A 17,799-nucleotide genomic window follows, 5' to 3' on the forward strand; every position below is an offset into this window, starting at 1 on the left:
CTGAGTTATCAACGATTTCTAACGCGCATGGCTCCCCCCACAGCCCCCCAAAAAGGCACAAACTGCGACACAGCAAACACCACCCTGAACACCGTCAGCCACGGCCAGACGGAATACTCTGCAGACCTGCTGGGCGCCATCAAGATCTACTACGATGCCATACTAGCAGCGCCTGCCAACATCACGATCAAGATCGGCGACGATCTCGTACAGGCCACGTGGGAGAAGGCCCGCTCGCCCGTCGACGGCGGCCCGGGGCTCTACCACGGCTCATATACGGTCCCGGCGCTCCCGGACGGGGATGAGTTCCCCGTGGTGGTCTCGTTGTCCCGGGACGACAAGAACATTGCCCAGATCCAGGGGATGAGCATAGGAGGGTGCAGCGTCACGGGCATGAAGAATTTCAATGCATGGGTCGGGACCGAGAACGTCGTTAGGAGTGCTGATAGTCTGGCGTCTTCGACGGTGTCAGCCTCCAGCTTTGGGGTTGTGTTTTCGATGGCGCTTTTTGTCGCTGCCTTGCAACTACTCTAGACTTTTCTAGACATTTTTGAATTAATTTCTTGTCCAGCGATTCTATATCCAATGTTCCTGGGGGTATAGTGGCTTAATGAGAAAGAGAGTGACGTCGGACCTTTTGCCGTCGCTCCATCCACCTCAGTGGGCCTATAGATGTCATGTATTACATGATTTACACAAGTGTGTTACCTATGTAGTCACTCATAGAGTATCCAAACATCCCAGTGGTTTTTGAAACGCTGGGTCTTTGAGCCTTTGCCACTGTGTGAAGGGATCGGGCCAGGGACCGTACACCTTCGGGATGTATACCTAGGTACGGATCAAGAACGAAGTCACTCAAATATCTTCAGTTTTTATCACTATGAACATCTGGATCGTATCCGTCTCCAAGCCTCCCGGAATGCCGGGCTGGCAGATCAATTTTGCAAACCTGGATCTTCCATATAAGTTCAGTCCCATAGCTGGCCAAGAGGTATGTGTCAGTTCACTCTTGAACATGAGACTCCCTTTCAGGACCAAAGCCGGCAGAGGGTCTGCGTGGCGTAATCTAGAAATCGAAGAATAAGATTATTACATTTTCCAAGCTATGTGTGCTCAAAAATCTATTACAGCCCCATCTGTCCGAGGCGTCTATAATGGACCATGCTCTATCAGACCTGCTCATACATCTCCATCTTGTTGGGCGCAGGTTGCTTCTTGCCAAACACCTTGTCCGTGACCTTGCCGCCGAGGGTATCAACCTTGCCGCTCACTAGTAACACGTGTTAGTCAACGTGGGACAGAGCCTAAAATGTTCCATTTGGGAAGTATTCCAAAACATCACACAATGGAATCCACACGGGAGGAAGAAGGGTGCTTACTGAAAGTCTTGACGAAGCCGTAGGTGCCAGAGACGAGCCAGAGGATGGCGTTGACCAGATCAACCCAGACGGCGCCCTTCTCAGAGATGGTGCTGCTCCCCTTGTACGAGTCATCATTATCCCGGTGGAGGAAGATGCCAGCAAAGATACCAAAGACGACAATCCACAGCAGGAACAGCGTCAGGTCCCACGAGAAGAGGCGGGCGGTCTTGAAGCGGTTCGAGACGGCGCCAAAGGGGGCGGCGGCGGCGAAGGCGACGGCGGTGATGCACGACAGGGCGGCGACGATGAGGCCAAAGACCCACTCGGGCGAGACGTGGGCGTCGGGGTCGTCGCGCTGCTTCTGGACGCGGTGGCCGTACATGCCGACGATGACGAGCCCGAGGACGAACTGCAGGCCGCGGACGACCCAGCGCGGGATGTTCTCCCAGGCTTTGAGCGGGGCGGTGGCGGCCTTGCGGCCGTAGGCGATGCCGTGGGTGGCGCCGCGCTGGGCGTGGGCGCGGGGGTCGAGCCCGTCCTCCATGAGGGTGTCCTTGTGCTTGAGCAGGACGGGGAGGAGCTTTGCGATGGCCATGATTATGGTATGTGCTGTGTGGTGCTGTGCTGTGCTGTGCTGTGTATGGGTATATGGGTATATTAAGGCTGGCCCGCAGCTGGTATTATTCGAATAGCCGGTTGAGGGCAGTAAGTATAATGCAACTGGTGGGGATGAAAGACAGAACAGAGAAAATGAGCAGTGGTTATGGATGCTCAAGTGCGCAATGAGAGCCGCTCAAACTTCTAAATATGCCATCCGAAGCGCGGAAGCTTGTCGATGGGACAATACGCGAGAGGACAATAGACGCGACGATGGCTTTGTGAGGGCGCTTGAGCCGTCGTTGTTCGTCCTTGTTTTACTTTCCTCTTCTCGCTGGCAGCCAGTCAGCCACTCAGTCAGCAGTAATGCTGCTGCTGCGGCTGCTTCTGCCGCGCGAGAAGATCTGTTGGCGCACAAAGCGGCCACACATTCAAACTTGGCAGATGCGAGCCGCGTCTGAGAATGAGATGGTGTGTGCCAGTCAATCGAGGCCTGGCCCCGGGACGCCAGTTCATTGTGTGCAGTCAGCGGGCGCCAGTGGACAAAGGGGGGCCTGTACTGGGGGCCCGGGATGGCTGCATGGCTGAATGGTTGGCCAAGAGGCAACAATCTCGCGACAATGCAGGGCCCGCTTTAGCGCTGCACCACCCCATCTCGTTTCAGACGGGCCCTTGCCAGTTGCCAGCCAAGCAGTGCCTGCTTTTGTGCCTGCCAGCGCTTGCCTCTGCCATTTCTGGGGCCCATTGAAGTCGCATTAGGGATAGGGTACCTTGGTGCGGGACCTGTCAAGTTTGTTAGTGAAATCACCCCCCGCACTGCCCCGGGTCTATCAGCTTGGCCTCGTAAGGCGGCCCAGCCTACTGTGGTACACTAGAAGCACTAGAAAGGCACGGTTGCACGGAAACATCCGCCCCTAACAGGACCCTACCAGCCTGCACTCAACAATCTCAACTATGAATTGGCCAAGTTGGCTCACCCACAGTTTCCAAGGTCAAGACAAGACTGGCTGTACGGAGCAGTCTACATGTAACACCTTGGCTGGGGGATCAGCAAACTTTGGAATCGCCCAAGATCCCGGGCTCATCAATGCCAGGACCACCCTGGCCAGCCGGCACCGAGTCACCGGGTCTGACATAGTAATATCAGCCGCATGATATTATATCCAGAACCTCAGTCATCAGTCAGTCCAACGTGTATCACCCGAGAAGATTGAATATTCGTACTCACCAAAACGGAGGATATACCCAAGCCCCAAGGGATAACCTCTCATAGGATAACCTCTCATAGGATAACCTCCTATAGGATAACCTCCTATAGGATAACCTCCAATGGGATAACATCCTGTGGGATAACCTCCCGTGGGGATAACCTCCTATAGGAAAACATCTAATGGGATAACCTCCTGTGGGATAACATCCTACGGAATAACATCCTATAGGAAAGCATCCGATGGGATAAGGTAGATGGTTCGAACTCTTATGCTCCATCCAAAATTCCCCACAGCCCGTGTACAAGACCACCCCGGATACGGCACGCTTCTTTCTCGTGTATCTGGGATTTGCCCCCGCCCCCATCTTTGGCTCATCGTCACGCGATTCCACCTCCCGATTTGAACCCGTATTTCTGCACCCGAAAACGTGAGATATGACATGACCGCCGACCTGGCCGACGGTACGTGCACGAGTGCATTCCCAATCCAGTCTGGCGTCCAACCTACCGAGCGGGCCAAAAGCACGCGCCAAGAAATGCCCACTCTCGCGTTAGTCGTGAAATGCCCGAGCCCCCGGGCTCCAGGGCTCGCATCTCCCGGCTCGCCTAAGAACCTCCGATAGACACGCGAGACCATCACCGGTGGGGCGGTTCCAACCTCGCGCGACGCCCAACGCCATCCAAATGACTCGAACTAAGAACCGTGCGCCCACCACATGGCATCTGCTCAGGGCAGTTTGTTAGTTGACATCATGCAGAATACGTGGGCGATTAGACTTTGTGGTCGTCGAAACGAAAAGAAACACCAGTCCAATAACGTGAGGCTCAAGCGATCAATTCATATATGCTAGACTTACCCCACGGAAAAACCACTAGTGGAGCAATGGCTTGGATGTTGCTCTACGCAGGTTCATGCAGTGCATTTCACAGCCGGGCCGCGCGGCACACAACATCGAGGGTTCAATGTTCTCAGCTAGCTTGACAACCACACAGAAGAACATTCACTGGACAACTAAGGTCAAGACGGATGTGGGTTTGAACAATGCTAATATTTTACGTCGCTAGGACTGAAGCCGGGACCTATGAAGGCGCACCGGGGAATATATATATGTACATAGAGGGTTCAAATGTTGGTTGGGGCCGGTAATATCTACAGCCAAAATTGATGTCTTCCCTCCATAAGAGAATCTTTCTGCAACAAAAGAAAAAGGCACCTGTCATGGGCCCCTTTACATCTTGTAGTAGCGGTAAGCCGCGCCCTGGGCCCGGGAGACACCGCCGGCGGTGGCGGTGGGCCGGGCAGCAGAGGCGGTGGCGGAGCCGGCGGCGCTGCCCGAGGAGGCGGAGCCGGCGGCGCCCGAGTAGCCGGTGTACGAGGCCAGGTTCTCGGGGCCGGCGTTGGCGAGGACGTACGACTTGGCCTCGTCGACGGCCACGGGGGTGAGCAGGCTGTCCTTGTACTTGGCCAGGGCGGACAGCGTCGAGGCGCCGCCCAGCGAGGGCCAGTCGCCCGAGCCAGTCAGGGTGTTCTGCAGGCACGCGCGGCCCAGGGAGCTGGAGCACGCGCTGGCGGCGGACGCGTCGGCGACGGTGTAGGCCGTGTCGACCTGCGCGTTCTTGGAGAAGGGCTCCTTGACGGACTCGAACGAGTTGCCCTCGATCAGGGCGGTGGCGGAGCCGTAGGCCTCGAAGGCGTGGCCCTCCATGTTGGAGAAGACGTTGTTGACGGCCTGGACGTAGCAGGTGGTGCCGTCATCGCCGAGCTTGGGGGCGCGGCCCGAGCAGTCGTGGATGTAGTTGCGGTCGAGGGTAACCTGGTCGCCGTCGCCGTAGAACATCATGGTCCAGTAGTGGTTGGCGTTGCACGTGGCCGAGGTCGTGGTCTCGCCGTCGAACTCGGTGTTGGAGATGGTCACTAGTGGTGAGGTTAGTCCTGCTACGGGTCCTAAAGTGTTGTATTCTAGAATATTCCAAAACATGAAAGACGGGGATCCGTAAAAGATGAAAATGGATGCTGCTCACCTCTGCTTGCCTCATAATGCGCCACAATCATCATGCGGCCGATCAGGGAGAACTTGCAGTGGTCGATCCAGACGCCGTCGTTGCCCTGGAGCTCGAGGGCGTCGCCGCCCCAGACCAGGCCGGGGTTCAGGTCGGTGATGGTGATACCCTGGATGATGATGTTCTTGGCTCCGGACTGCAGGCTGAGACCCTTGCCCTTCAGAATACCCTTCCCGTTGGAGGAGATGATACTCTTGTTGCTGCCGACCTTCAGCTTGTCGAGGGCAGCAGTATCGTACTGCAGGCCGGAGGCCTTGGGGGCATCCGGCTGCTCACGGCTACACCAGTCGTTGGCACCATCAAGGGCCTGCTGGCAGGTCTTCTCGGTGCCCCATGGCGAGCAACCCGAGCCAGTCTTGGTTGTGCCGGTGAAGTCGTAGGTGGTGGTGAGGTCAATCACGCGGGCGACGTCGTCAGCCAGGAGGTCTGCCAGCTCCGAGGCAGACTTTGGCGATGCCACCTCGCCGTCAGCACCTCCTGTGACACCGGTAGCGAAACCGTACGCGGTTCCCTTGACTGACTGGGCCGAAACGGCTGACACTGCGGCAAGCAGGGCCGCGGCGTAGTATTGTGCGACACGCATTCTGGCTTGGTCTGGCAAGCAAATGAACGTGTGGATCTGGGACAAGAGGGTTGGGAAGGACCAAATACACGATACCGGTATCGTGTAGTTCCAGGATCCAATGAAGAAAGACTATGAAAAGCGAATGAGGAATGTCACACAAGACAAGAAGGAGTGAAGATGATGACAACGAAAGAACTGCTGAGAAGAGGAGGACGAGAGGGCTGCTTCTTTAAGAGAAGGCTGCCGGTGGAGGCCAAGGCCCAAAGAACAACATCCTGCCAACATCCTGCCAACACCCTGCCAACACCCTGAGCCGCCAGAGCGGGTTCGATGATCATCGGTCCTGGTGGGCAGAAGCAGGAGTCAGCCCCCGATCCCCTTGCTCAGGACTGCCGCAGGCGAAATATCCGGATGATGCCAAGGCGGCGGATCTTCCAATGTTTCCAATGTTTCGGCTCCACTCGGTTTCGTATTACCGCGGGCGCTGGATCCACCCCTGTGTCAATTACATTCAATGCAGGTACATACCCAGCGTATTGAAATTTCGTCGACGGGGTGTCGATCCCATGTTGGGAAATTCGCGGGCGCTTTCTCCCACTTGAGCACTAAGCCCCCACGTGCCCTCTGCTATCGTTTCTGACCCACACACCGAGTCATTGTTAATCAAGCTCGCGCACAAGCTCATCGTGATGCGCACGCAGGCTCGCAAGACAAGCATTGATGATCGCCCCATCAGCTCGGGATGCCCCTTTCTGATCTGCAGCCTCAAGCAGGGCCACCACCACTTCAATGTTGGCGGTGCTGTGCCTGCGAGACCACGCCGAGTGCACCAGACAATCTGCCCAGCACGGCTTGGCCTCTTTCGTCGTTAATTCATGTTGAACTAGCCATACCCGATTAGATGTCGATGAATATGCCTTTATCTTGGTCTTGAAAGGCAATTTAGGTACCCAGCGGCCAAATATCACCCTCGGTTCCCAAGCGTGCGGCTCAAGGCTTCGGCTGCCGACTCTTGCGCGTGGCATTTGTATCCATTTCATGAACTTGCAGCTGATTCAGTTCGTACGGGTTCGAATCAGGAGGATGGATAGCCGGCGGCTCCGTCGACTGCAAGACCTCATCCACTGCGCCCCAATAATTGATGTTTGCCATGCAGTGTTTGCAGGTGATGCAATTGTGATAGGCGGTGGCACAGTTGTCCTCGTGGCTGATCCATTTCGAGGAGAAGATGTACGGGCATGACTCTGTCTCCGAGAACATGATGGTTCGATGTTTGGGCAAATTTGTGGTCTTCTTATCTGTGGGAAGCTAAGAAACTTTGGTGCTCCCTCTGCATTTTGAATACTTCGGATAAGTCGGCCGACTTATCATTTTGAGTTGGCAAGGCCTGGCTGTCATCCAACTGCAAAATCCTGCAGAATGGGCGGGTGACGAGAGACCAGACGGCATCTCAGACCGTCAGTGTCTTTGGGGATCATATAGAGTGCTTTGTTCGACGCCATGTCTGGGTAAGCGGCTCAACCTTTTCCCATTGGTTGTGCATGAAACGCAGACTAATTTAGGTCGGAGTGTCGTCCTTTGTCTGGAGACTAGTGACCAATACTGAATAGCTTCCTGCCAGGTTCAATAAGGTCGTTTTTTCCATCTTGCAGATTCAATTCATTGTTGGGTGGGCTGGATTTAGCTTCCAGCCTACAGATGACCTCGAAAGCCTCGGGTCCAGGATAGTTTTCGAATCCGCTTGATTGTTCTTGATTTGACAAGAGATCCAAGGGATACTCACTCAGCTCGTCTTCATAGGTTGGCATGCATAGTTACCCCTAGCGATAATGCTCGTTGATGTCAGATTTCTGACTGACTGGGAGTTATTCGAAGAGATCGGATATTCGCACCCACCAAAATGGAGAGTATACCCAAGCCCCAAGGGATCACGTCTCAGGACAACCTCCTATGGGACAACCTCCTGTGGGAAAACATCCTATGGGATAATTGCTCGTGATTTAGTACTAAACCAAGTACTTTAATCTCCGAGTTCCCTGGCATAAGTGTACCCTCCGTTTTGCCAGGTGCGAATATCCGATCTCTGTTCGAAAGAACAGATCCAGTGCTAGGTCGTTAAGCATTGTGTATATTTGATTTATAATATGCCTCAGTGAATATAATTGCCGGTTACTGACTATTCTTGAAAGCATGCGCAAATGAGATAGGATCGTATTAGGCCCATACCTGGGTATTTCCAACATTTGAGAGCACACCGGTCATACCCATGCTCCTGTTTGTTATCGTCCGTCCCTGACTCGGCAAAGGCTCAGAAGCCCACCAGCCGTCCCCCTTGCACCTGGTCACTTGTAGTTGCCTTGAGCACGATTGCCCCATGGCTGGTCCACACCGAGTTCCCTGACCAGGGCGTGCTCCGTCTCCTTCTGGCGTGATATTGATTGCGCCACCTCCAAAACTCTTTTTTTTTTTGGGGGGGGGGGGGGGAGGGGGGGCGCCGTTGGCGATCCCCGGTTTGTTATATCCGGAGTTCTAATTGTAGATTAGATGTGTCCGCCGTACAATCTTGCGCTGTTCCGGCGAGGTGAAATATTCCGCGCGGTCTACTTTGGAGAGTCGGGCGATGATTCCGTCGCCCTCGAACGCCTGTGGTAACTTGGATGGGTCCTTGGGGTTATAAAAGGATGCCGGTCCTGTTGGCAGCACACCACGTACTCTGAACTCCCCTTTGCTGACCAGGCCTCGGAAGCGCATCGCGCTATCTGGATGCTTGAACTCGACAACGGCGTCTACCTCGGTTGATTTGTCCACGCTAGTTTTGATCGCGATATCTGCTACGAGAGCTTCGAGCCGGGAAACCTGGCGATTGCGGGCGGCGTGGTCGATCGCCAGGATGATGTCTCTTAGGGTTGTCTCTAGCGGAAGTCCGCGAAGTATCAGGAGTCCACGGCGTGAAATGACAGCTGCTGGCTTCTCTGGCCACAGCTTGCTTGGGAGTCTCCATGGCTGAGTGCCGTGGACAGGTGCTTTCCTGATCAAAGGCGAAGCAGTTTTTGTGTCGTTGGACTGCATCGGGAGCGGTTTGTCCACAATCGAGGACGGGTTCTCGGGCTCTTTGTCATCTAGCATCACCTTCCTGAAGATTTTCTTCATCTGCACCTTCCTGACGGCGCCCGAGGATGGTCCCTCGGCCTGTTTCCTTATTGAACGTGGCGGTTCGGCAACCACTCTGAACACATTCTGTGGGTTCGCCTCTTTGGCCACGTTCGAGGACGATTTCTTGCCCTTGGAATTCCCTGTGGCTAGGACAGCGGGTGTACCAATAACCTGTTTAACAAACTCGTCCGCCGTGGTGCTTTCTGCCGTGGTGCTTTCCGCCGAGGTGATTTCCGCCGAGATGCTATCTGTGTTCCCTGCTGAGGCGTTGGATGAGTAGCGCAAGGTAGCTGGTGGTGCAGCCGTGAAAGCCTGGCCAATCCCTGGGCGAGACAGCCTAGACGCAGCGCATATGACTAGACGCATGATGCAGTTTGGACGAGGTGTTTGCTATCTGATGGCCATGGTGAGTTGGGTTGTGAAGCGAGAGGTTTGTCGGCGAGGTCGATTAGATTGGGGTAGCGAAATTCAGGGTCGCGTCGGCACAATTGGCTCCCGCCACACCGCCTTCCTCTTTCGAGGTCCTTGCGCCCCAAGACTCCCATGCACACACTGGCAGTACAGAGGGACCAAGACGTGAAGATTCTTGGACCTGTGAAATAATCTTCACCCATTTTAAGGTCCGTTCCCAGATATTTTGGCCAAGGGTGGCATTTCTACTGACGAATCGTCAAAAGTTTATGCTTCAAAGATGATACCAAGGCACCGTTTTGCCCATCAATTTGGCCGGGTAGACCACATGAACACCATTAGTGTATCATAATTAGACCATGGATTTGTTGGCTCGAACAACATTGAATCTACCATAAATGAAATCCTGACCCATCGGAATTCCTCAAATGACGAAGGCCCCAGCGTATCAGCTGACCGGCTTCTGGTTCAGACCTTCTCGTCATGAGCGGCATTCGCTTCCTCCTTCGCTGCTGAGTGATCAGACGGCGCCTCTTCATGGGTCGTCTCTGAACCGTTCTGTTTGCGCTCAACCCCATGCAGGCGGTCCTGGAACGTGCCCATCTGGCCCGTCCGCCACGCAGGCGTCTTGCTCTCAAACACGGCATCGATCTCTTCGAGCGACTTGCCGGCAGTCTCGGGATAGAAGAAGAAGACGTGGATGGTCATGACGGCGCAGAAAGTTCCAAATATCATGTAGGTTTGCCATTCTACGGGCGTCAGCGGTTAGAAACAAATCAAAGTCGTGGCTAGTGGCAAGGATGCTTGACTGTCCCGAATTTGGGGATCTACTCACGGATGTTAGTGAAGGCTGGCGGGACGAAGAAGGCGAGAGCCAGGTTGAAGATCCAGTTGCCTGCTGCAGACACGCCCACGCCCTTAGCCCGATATCTCAATGGGAAGACTTCTGATGCGTAAATCCATGCGACAGGAGCCTAGCGTTGTGGTTAGCGGAGGAGTGTGTTAAGTAGGATAGCTGACACAAGGTGAGACTTACCCAGGTGATGCCATAGACGCCAACAAAGATGTAGCAACACGCAATGACTCCTTTAGCTGCGGCAGTGCTCTCAATTTCCCACGTCAAAATCGAGTTACCGCCAATGGAGTCGACCTCGTGTCCATACGAAGCCATCAGGGCACCGACGATGAAATGCAGTATGCAGGCAATTATGGCGCCAGAGACTGTTGTGAACAAGTCAGCAAGTGATATCAACAAAGTGTGCAATGATCAGGGCGATAGCAGCGTCCGTTGGGGGCGGCTGGCCCTCGAGTGAGTAGCAAGGCAAGAAAATACTCACTCAGAAGCGTACGACGGCCGAAACGATCAATGACTGGGAGCACAGCGCCAGTCGTTACCAAGAAGATAACATATTGAATGATGGCACTCGTTAGTCCCGCATTACCGCCCTGGCCAGCCATCTGGAAAATATAAACAATGTAATAAAGCATCACGTTACCGCCCAGAAGCTGTTGCCACACTTGGGCGCTGACTCCAGTCAGGGTCCGGAACCACATATTGGGTGCAACGAGTCCCAAGTAACCAAGGTCCTTCGACTCGGCTGCGAGAGCTGCGGCCTCCCTGACCTCTTCCAGCTCGGCCAGCACGACGGGAGACTCCCTATCACCCCGACTGTGCAGCCCGGCGAGGACATCAATGCACTCGTCCCAGCGGTCCTTGCTGGCAAGCCATCGAGGGGACTCTGGGAAGAAGAACAGTGAAACTCCGAGGATGATACCCGGTATGCCTTGGACACCCCACGCGACACGGAATGCCGATGGGCCTTTGATCGAAACGGCACAGCCATATGAGATCAGATACATGATCAGAATGCCCCAGTCGATAGCCCACTGCTGTACACCGACGATACGGCCTCGGATGTTGGCTGGGGCGAGCTCGGCGAGGTAGACACAGACTTGGGACGAGGTAATACCGACTGGCAGAACGTGTCAGTGAAGTGTAGAGGGACGAGAGCATATGAACCGGGGACAGCTTACTGGCAAGGCCGCTGACGATTCTTCCCACGATGAGATGAGCGATATTCTGGGCGCTACACTGGAGGACTGCTCCGACAACCCAAATGACACTTGCGACTTCAAGAATTCCACGACGACCCATGCGATCACATAGCCAACCAGCGAGAAGGGAGCCGATGAAGCTGCCCGCAGACATGGAGGCGGTGATCCCACCTTGTGTGTTCGAGTCCGGATGCCCGAAGTATTCGAGATATTGATCGCTGCCGATCCATGCAGACATACTACTCACATCGAAGCCGAACAGTGCGCCGCCGATGGTGCCGCTAGATAGAACGGATGTCAGTAAATAGTGTAAGCACGCATGGAAGCGGAATGCTCTGTGTGGTGGGTACGGGAGGGACCTACAAGCCGGCGAGCACATAGATATTCCAGATTCGATACATGGCTGCGGTTGTCCGGTGGAGTCAGAACAAACAGGCAGTTTTGGCCTGTGCAGAGGCAGGTTGGTTGAGAACAACTCAAATCAATACTCAGGTACATATCCCAGACGAGGGGATGTCCGCAGTATTTATCATCGGCCACAAGTTGGCCATGCTGCTCAGCAACCTGGCAAGGTCGCAAAAGCAACGCTATGCTCGGATCATGCTCGTCCTGCGGCTCCATGCATAGTATACGTCCATGCCTGTCAATGTGGATGGCCAGGGATGGTCGTCCCAGTCGTCCCAAAGTCCAATCACACCTGCCTCCAGGCGACCCAATCTTTGGATAGCTGCCACGGGCAGGGACCGATGTGGCAGTGTGGGTGACTGCACAATGGGGCCGTCAGACCACGCCGTGTCATGGCTAGCCGAAACAGATATTTCCCCTCGGGGAAGCAGAAGCGCAGATCTTGGTCACGGTTGGGGTAGAGATTCTGGAGAAATGGGGGAGGTTCTCTCGACGCTGAGAAAGGAACCGATGTTGCCCGACGTCAAGATCCACAGCCGACGTCATTTCGTAGTGGGACTAAAATGGCGGGAGCGAGATCTTTGCTCGAGAGTACACCTCGGCCCATGGTTCGCGAGCGAGACGGGCGAAGACACCTGGCCAGGGGAGAAACACTCCCGAGGTCTGTTTGACGTCAGTCCTCTGGTATAGCCACTGAACTGCTCGCCTGCATTCAGTGCGCCATGCTTGGGCTTCTCTGATAAACATCAGAATTGAAAGGCAATCGATAACAGCAGCAGAGAGACTCGGGCACTCGGGAGGCGTCGTCGGGAGGAGACAGGCTTCGGTGGGTGGCTCTCTGATTGGAGCGGTTGTACAATCGAGGCCCACCCCGGCAGCACCCGGTCCTACCCCAAACGGCCGCTATCACACTCCCGCATTCCTCTCCAGTCTCCACTCTTCCGCACCTCGACGTCCTCCAACCTCCGCGGCGGCGTACATATGTACAGCTAAGGGCTGTGATGGCATGGGAGCTACGCAATAATCAGCTGTGCTCACACCAGACTGCGATGCTTGTCACGAATGCGGACCGTTTGCATGAGCTACCTGCAGGTTGGATGCAAGTAGGATCTTCTCTCTCCCTCAATACCACACGAAGACGCCAATCCTCCGCGCCAAGTGTGATCAGTCAGAGCAGAGCCCGCCTCGTGGAAGACACTGAGTCTAACAGCGACCGCTGCCTGGGCCATGGCCAGTGACGAGATATAACGTCGCAGCCACGTCCTGGGGATCATCAATCTTGCATTGAGGGCACGTGTGCGGCTCTTCGGCTGAAAGCTTATTCATGTGGACTGCGGCTTGTGGCGTTGGCGGACGGGCCACTACCGGGACTGATCTGCAAGCCAAGTACGGTAATGCGTAGAGGCGTCCCAATCGGCTGGCCGGGGCAGGAACCAAGGAAGAGGCCACTTCAAGTTGGTGGCAGTATTTGCTCCCAAGGTCCTCCTCAATGCGTTTCTGCTACCGTCTTAGGCTTCTGGTTGACAATAAATCAGCATACCTGATAACTAATAATTTGCATGGCAGGGCATGGGACTGCAAAGCTTTGCCACCTTGCATACTTAGTACCGGTGTCTCGCTACTTCAACTGTGTTGCCAGGCACCAGTCATGTAATCATGTTGCCTCTATTGCAGAAAGAGACAGTGGAGGTCTGTCTTGTTTGCTCTCCCTGCAGCCCAGATATTCATCCTGGCAGATTATTTCTGTTGTCTGTTGTTGGCAAGCTTGAGAGTCCGGGCCGTCTCTTGTGCCTAGGCAAGACAGCCTACTTCGCACATGTGTGTGGATTGTGTCTTGGATGAAAGACACAGCTAGTCTCCAAGTGGAAGAGTGGAAGGGGGGGCATTTATGGGTGTGAAGACATCTGCCACCTAATAAACTGAATGAGCCCCCACACGTGCATTCGTTCTGGATTCTGAAGTCTGCTCAGACTAGGGGAGAGACCCTTACGTAAGCCAGCACCAATTCTCACCGGCCGGCAGGCTGCGTCGGGCCTGCCGGAGTAGTTCCCACTAGACAAAGTTCGTCGTCACTACTTCCCTTTGTCCACACATTTTCTGCAACCACCCGCCAACCTTCGCCCAACCCTCGCGCCATCGCGTTGACCGTGTATCACCTTGCAACTCACCACACCTGGACTGACGTCAAACAGATCTCGCGTCGAAACACTTGGAAGCAGAGAGACTGCCTGGAAGTACCATGTCACAATACTACCCCCCTCCGCCGGGGGTGGACCGACGCAAGAACGCGTCGCGCAACTTTCCCCCACACCCACCTCCCAGCGATGGATATGGCTTCGGCGACAGTTATCGACCTCCTCCGCCACCTCCTCCCCCATCCTACAACGCCCCACCTCCTCCCCCATCAAACTACGATTCCTACGCCCCTTCCAGTCACCGCGCCGACCAAGGAGCCCGTTATTCCCGCAACGATCGCTACGAGCCCTCGCGCCGTACTGATGACCACCCGCTCCCTCCAAGACCCTCAGGCGACTCGTATCCACCCCCCTTCCGCGGCTCTGACTCATTCCGTGTCCCTCAGGGTGGCTTTGACTTTCGCTCGGAGAAACCCAGAGGCGTAGGTGATTCGTACACCAGCTATCGCCCCGACGAGGCCAGGTCTCGAACAGACCCGCCTCGTGGTCCCCCACGAGCTCCTCGTGGCGATCGGCAATCATACAGACCATACCGTCCAAACGGTCACTCAGGGCGCGGTGGTCACGCCCCGCGGCGACCTTGGAAGCCTTTTGTAGCAGCTGAACGTGCCATCCTGCACACGACCGACAACCACAAGCCCACAGAAGACTTCGCAGACGCGCAGAATGGTGTAACTTACAGGGCCCTCGATCAGCTCTCAGATAGTGACGAGGCTGACATGGATATTTCGGATGACGAGAACGACTCTGCGCAGCCGACTGCCAAGCGGGCACGCACGTCTGCCAACTCGGCCTCGGCTGATGAAGCCCCCAAGTGGTCCAACCCAGACCCTTACACTGCTCTGCCTCCTGAGCAGGATCAGGACAAGAAGAAGAAGGACGTTGTTCAATTGATCCGCAAGGCTCGTGTTGAACCTGCCAAGGGCACTAGGACTTCGCTTCTTGCGGACGATGAAGACTTCATTCGGTGCGACTCCGGGAGTGAGGACGACGGGGACGAAGAGGAGTTTATCGATCCCCTGACATACAGCCGTCAGCGTGCAAGCAGTCAAGAAGCACCCCAGTCCACAGCCGCCGCGCAGGCTGCGCCAGCCTCCAGCTCGGTATCCGGCAAAGCCTCCGCGGCTCCGGCTGCCAGCAAGACACGGAAGCGGGTTGACTTTGACATGGACATGCCGAATTCGTCAGATCTGGGCTCTCGCAAGCGCACGCATGATGACGTGTTGAAATTGCCAACCCATTCACAGCTCAAATCGGCCCCCAAGAGACCTAGTGGGGGCTCTATCGTTTCCGATTGGCGACTCAAGAAAGGCGAGAATCACTCGCCATGGGTCACGGCGGCAAACCCGGCTGTTCAGGTCAATGTCAGGTATGTAACAGATAACTGAGTATTCGGAAAGCCAACCTGACTTACACTACACAGGTTTCACATGGAAATCAACGACTTCTATGATCTGGTGAGACCACGTGAGTTCGAAGACCGTCTTCGTGGCAACCTCGTCGACGAGTTGAATCGCATCATCGAGAAGAACGGAAGTTGGGGAGGCCGTAAGCTGCACGCCTTTGGGTCCTTCATGTCTGGTCTGTACTTGCCAACTGGTGACATGGACCTTGTCTTGTGCTCCGACGCACTCCTCTCTGGAGGACATAGCCTTCCCATGGGCATAAACGCGCTGAAGCAGTTCAAGAACTACCTTCGTAGCAACCGTGTGGCAGTCCACAACCATTTCGAGATGATCCTGAAAGCAAGGGTTCCCTTGGTCAAGTATGTGGACAGCACCACTGGGCTGAAGGTGGACATCTCCTTTGAAAACCCCAGCGGTGTCGTTGCTATCCAGACATTCAAGGCGTGGAGAGAGCAGTACCCTGCCATGCCCATTCTTGTGACCATCATCAAGCAGTTCTTGCTGATGCGTGGCCTCAACGAACCGGTGAATGGTGGTATCGGGGGCTTTTCTGTTATTTGCATGGTTGTCAGCATGCTTCAGATGATGCCCCAGGTCCAGAGTGGTGACATGGTGCCGGAACGCAATCTTGGTTCTTTGCTCATGCATTTCTTCGACCTCTACGGCAACAGGTTCAATTACAAGATCACGGCTCTCAGGCTCAATCCGCCTGGCTATGTGAACAAGGCAGGTTCTGCTCAGTCCCATCGTCCTTCAAGCGCTAACAAGATACACTTGGCTCAGAACCAAGTCACTGCGTTCACCTACAGGAATCCCAACCGCTTGTCCATCATCGACCCCAACAACTCCGCAAATGATATCTCGGGCGGTTCACAGAACTACCCTCAGATCAAGGCCTGCTTCGCTGAAGCGCACAAGCTCTTGCAAGAGAGGGTCGAGCGGATCGCACGAGGCGAAAAGCATGACAGCATCCTCGAGACCATCCTTGGCGGTAACTACGCCCAGTTCCGGGAGCAACGCAATTACTTGCGCAAAGTGCATCTTAAGGTCTTCGGCTACTGCGACGAGTAAGCATGTTCGGAAACGCCGGTAACGAGTGGCGTCGCCGGCTGACCGTCCGGTCTCGCCCAGTCGGCCGCTCAGATCCAGCCGAATCGGTACAGGAATAGGAACGATAGAGTGGCGTTCACGGTATTCGGCGTTGGAGAGGCATTCCGGTCCTTCGAAAACTTCTCGGACAAGATCCCACGTCTTCTATGATCTTTGGTCGCGGCGTTTACGGTCACGGCGGCAAATTACGTTTACGGGATACCCTGCAGCAGCTAGAATGCTGTCTGCCAATATTCAGCAGCCAAGGTGCTGCTGGATTGCTGTTTTGTCTGCGGTTCTTATCCCTTTCCCAAAAGACACTGCGTCTTGAGCTTAACTCCAGCAGATACATGTACTATAGACTTGTGGTCCTCAGGCCCGACATGTCCACGCGCCCTTCTTGGCCAGTCCTCTTGCCCAGGCGGCTTGCATTTGTAGGCTGCAGGGCGGGTCGACAGAGTCGGGGCGCCACACTTGTGCAGCGGGCATCATGGGATGGGCCCTAATGGACACCTCAATCTTTCAGACTTCCCGTTCTCTTTTCAGTCTTCTCGTTATGATTGACCCGGCAATCACCACAATCTCACTGATGCGCTTCCCGCATCAAACCACTGATTCTTCTCCAGGTATTGCTCAACAGGGTCTTCCATTCGACACCGATTGCCCTCGACATGAAAACGAGCTGGCCGGAGCCAGACACATACAGCTCGTGTGTGGCGGCATCAGTCACTCGGATTCACCAAGCATCGCCAACCTTGACGGTGGTGGATCACTCCTGAGAAATCAGGAATGATCCGCTGCCACTTTTCTCACTGCAGACAGTACTTTATGTCTGGCTGTGGAGAGGAAATCGAAGGCTTGCCTCGCAAGTGGCCATGCATGAGCTGCGTAAACTCTATCAGAGGGCAGGGGCCAAAGGCAATCCTTTCGGGCTCTTCGTACCCAGGTACCCATCCATTTCAAGCCATGTCAATTGAGCAGGACCTCGACGCCCGTGGTGGCAACTCCAAAGCGATCCTCAGATTCACAGTGGCATGTTCTACCAGTCCTGATTCGGCCGTGGCGAGGGACTTAAATGAAGGGGAAGAGTGCTAATGGCATGTCTATTACATCTCTGGCCTCGCGAGGTGATGCAAGCACGACAAGTCCTCTGCAAATGCTCGCCTTGATCACCGTGGCCGACCCAGAATGCAATGTACAGGAACAGAGCCAATGCCTTGACATGTCAACTTCTGCGTATAGAGAGCAACCAGGCAAAACTGCATCCCGGTCGTGACACAGGACCGAGGCG

The 17,799-nt window shown here is 55.0% G+C and overlaps 5 protein-coding genes across 5 annotated transcripts; 1 reads left to right on the plus strand and 4 right to left on the minus strand.

Annotated features, from left to right (window-relative positions):
• Positions 1-927: 927 nt before the first annotated feature.
• On the minus strand, positions 928-2,408 carry KVR01_000285 (uncharacterized protein). Its single transcript, XM_044793847.1, has 2 exons — positions 1,380-2,408; positions 928-1,270 (listed from the first exon to the last, which is right to left on the minus strand). The coding sequence occupies exons 1-2, from the start codon at positions 1,954-1,956 to the stop codon at positions 1,170-1,172; spliced, it is 678 nt and encodes a 225-aa protein (XP_044650234.1). The 5' UTR covers positions 1,957-2,408; the 3' UTR covers positions 928-1,169.
• Positions 2,409-2,955: 547 nt separating this feature from the next.
• KVR01_000391 (uncharacterized protein) lies at positions 2,956-7,122 on the minus strand. The gene is made up of 4 exons (XM_044792328.1): positions 5,191-7,122; positions 4,026-5,083; positions 3,187-3,891; positions 2,956-3,128 (listed from the first exon to the last, which is right to left on the minus strand). The coding sequence occupies exons 1-2, from the start codon at positions 5,810-5,812 to the stop codon at positions 4,398-4,400; spliced, it is 1,308 nt and encodes a 435-aa protein (XP_044650340.1). The 5' UTR covers positions 5,813-7,122; the 3' UTR covers positions 2,956-3,128; positions 3,187-3,891; positions 4,026-4,397.
• A 779-nt stretch (positions 7,123-7,901) lies between these two features.
• KVR01_001003 (uncharacterized protein) lies at positions 7,902-9,362 on the minus strand. The gene has a single exon (XM_044791913.1). The coding sequence runs from the start codon at positions 9,311-9,313 to the stop codon at positions 8,324-8,326; it is 990 nt and encodes a 329-aa protein (XP_044650952.1). The 5' UTR covers positions 9,314-9,362; the 3' UTR covers positions 7,902-8,323.
• Positions 9,363-9,774: 412 nt separating this feature from the next.
• KVR01_000538 (uncharacterized protein) lies at positions 9,775-13,331 on the minus strand. Its single transcript, XM_044789161.1, has 7 exons — positions 12,889-13,331; positions 11,777-12,831; positions 11,393-11,694; positions 10,696-11,331; positions 10,395-10,579; positions 10,194-10,332; positions 9,775-10,107 (listed from the first exon to the last, which is right to left on the minus strand). Exons 2-7 carry the CDS (start codon positions 11,812-11,814, stop codon positions 9,827-9,829), a joined length of 1,581 nt encoding a protein of 526 aa, XP_044650487.1. The 5' UTR covers positions 11,815-12,831; positions 12,889-13,331; the 3' UTR covers positions 9,775-9,826.
• Positions 13,332-13,922: 591 nt separating this feature from the next.
• On the plus strand, positions 13,923-17,035 carry KVR01_001035 (uncharacterized protein; the record flags this gene model as incomplete). Its single annotated transcript, XM_044789628.1, has 4 exons — positions 13,923-15,382; positions 15,437-16,145; positions 16,203-16,486; positions 16,551-16,839. The coding sequence occupies exons 1-4, from the start codon at positions 14,058-14,060 to the stop codon at positions 16,837-16,839; spliced, it is 2,607 nt and encodes an 868-aa protein (XP_044650984.1). The 5' UTR covers positions 13,923-14,057.
• Between the last annotated feature and the right edge of the window lie 764 nt (positions 17,036-17,799).

Source organism: Diaporthe batatas (assembly GCF_019321695.1).
Source record: "Diaporthe batatas strain CRI 302-4 chromosome Unknown Contig00001, whole genome shotgun sequence".
Taxonomy (NCBI): Eukaryota; Fungi; Ascomycota; class Sordariomycetes; order Diaporthales; family Diaporthaceae; genus Diaporthe; species Diaporthe batatas.

What these genes read in the sequence shown, in the direction of transcription:
- KVR01_001003 (XM_044791913.1), bottom strand. Translation starts at nt 9,313, where the DNA reads ATGCGTCTAGTCATATGCGCTGCGTCTAGGCTGTCTCGCCCAGGGATT.
- KVR01_000391 (XM_044792328.1), bottom strand. Translation starts at nt 5,812, where the DNA reads ATGCGTGTCGCACAATACTACGCCGCGGCCCTGCTTGCCGCAGTGTCA. An exon ending in GCATTATGAGGCAAGCAGAG is followed by an intron (nt 5,084 to 5,190) that starts GTGAGCAGCATC and finishes CCTCACCACTAG; the next exon opens with TGACCATCTCCAACACCGAG.
- KVR01_000538 (XM_044789161.1), bottom strand. Translation starts at nt 11,814, where the DNA reads ATGTATCGAATCTGGAATATCTATGTGCTCGCCGGCTT. An exon ending in GCGTCTATGGCATCACCTGG is followed by an intron (nt 10,333 to 10,394) that starts GTAAGTCTCACC and finishes CCACAACGCTAG; the next exon opens with GCTCCTGTCGCATGGATTTA. An exon ending in GCCAGCCTTCACTAACATCC is followed by an intron (nt 10,108 to 10,193) that starts GTGAGTAGATCC and finishes TGACGCCCGTAG; the next exon opens with AATGGCAAACCTACATGATA.
- KVR01_000285 (XM_044793847.1), bottom strand. Translation starts at nt 1,956, where the DNA reads ATGGCCATCGCAAAGCTCCTCCCCGTCCTGCTCAAGCACAAGGACACC. An exon ending in CGGCTTCGTCAAGACTTTCA is followed by an intron (nt 1,271 to 1,379) that starts GTAAGCACCCTT and finishes ACGTGTTACTAG; the next exon opens with TGAGCGGCAAGGTTGATACC.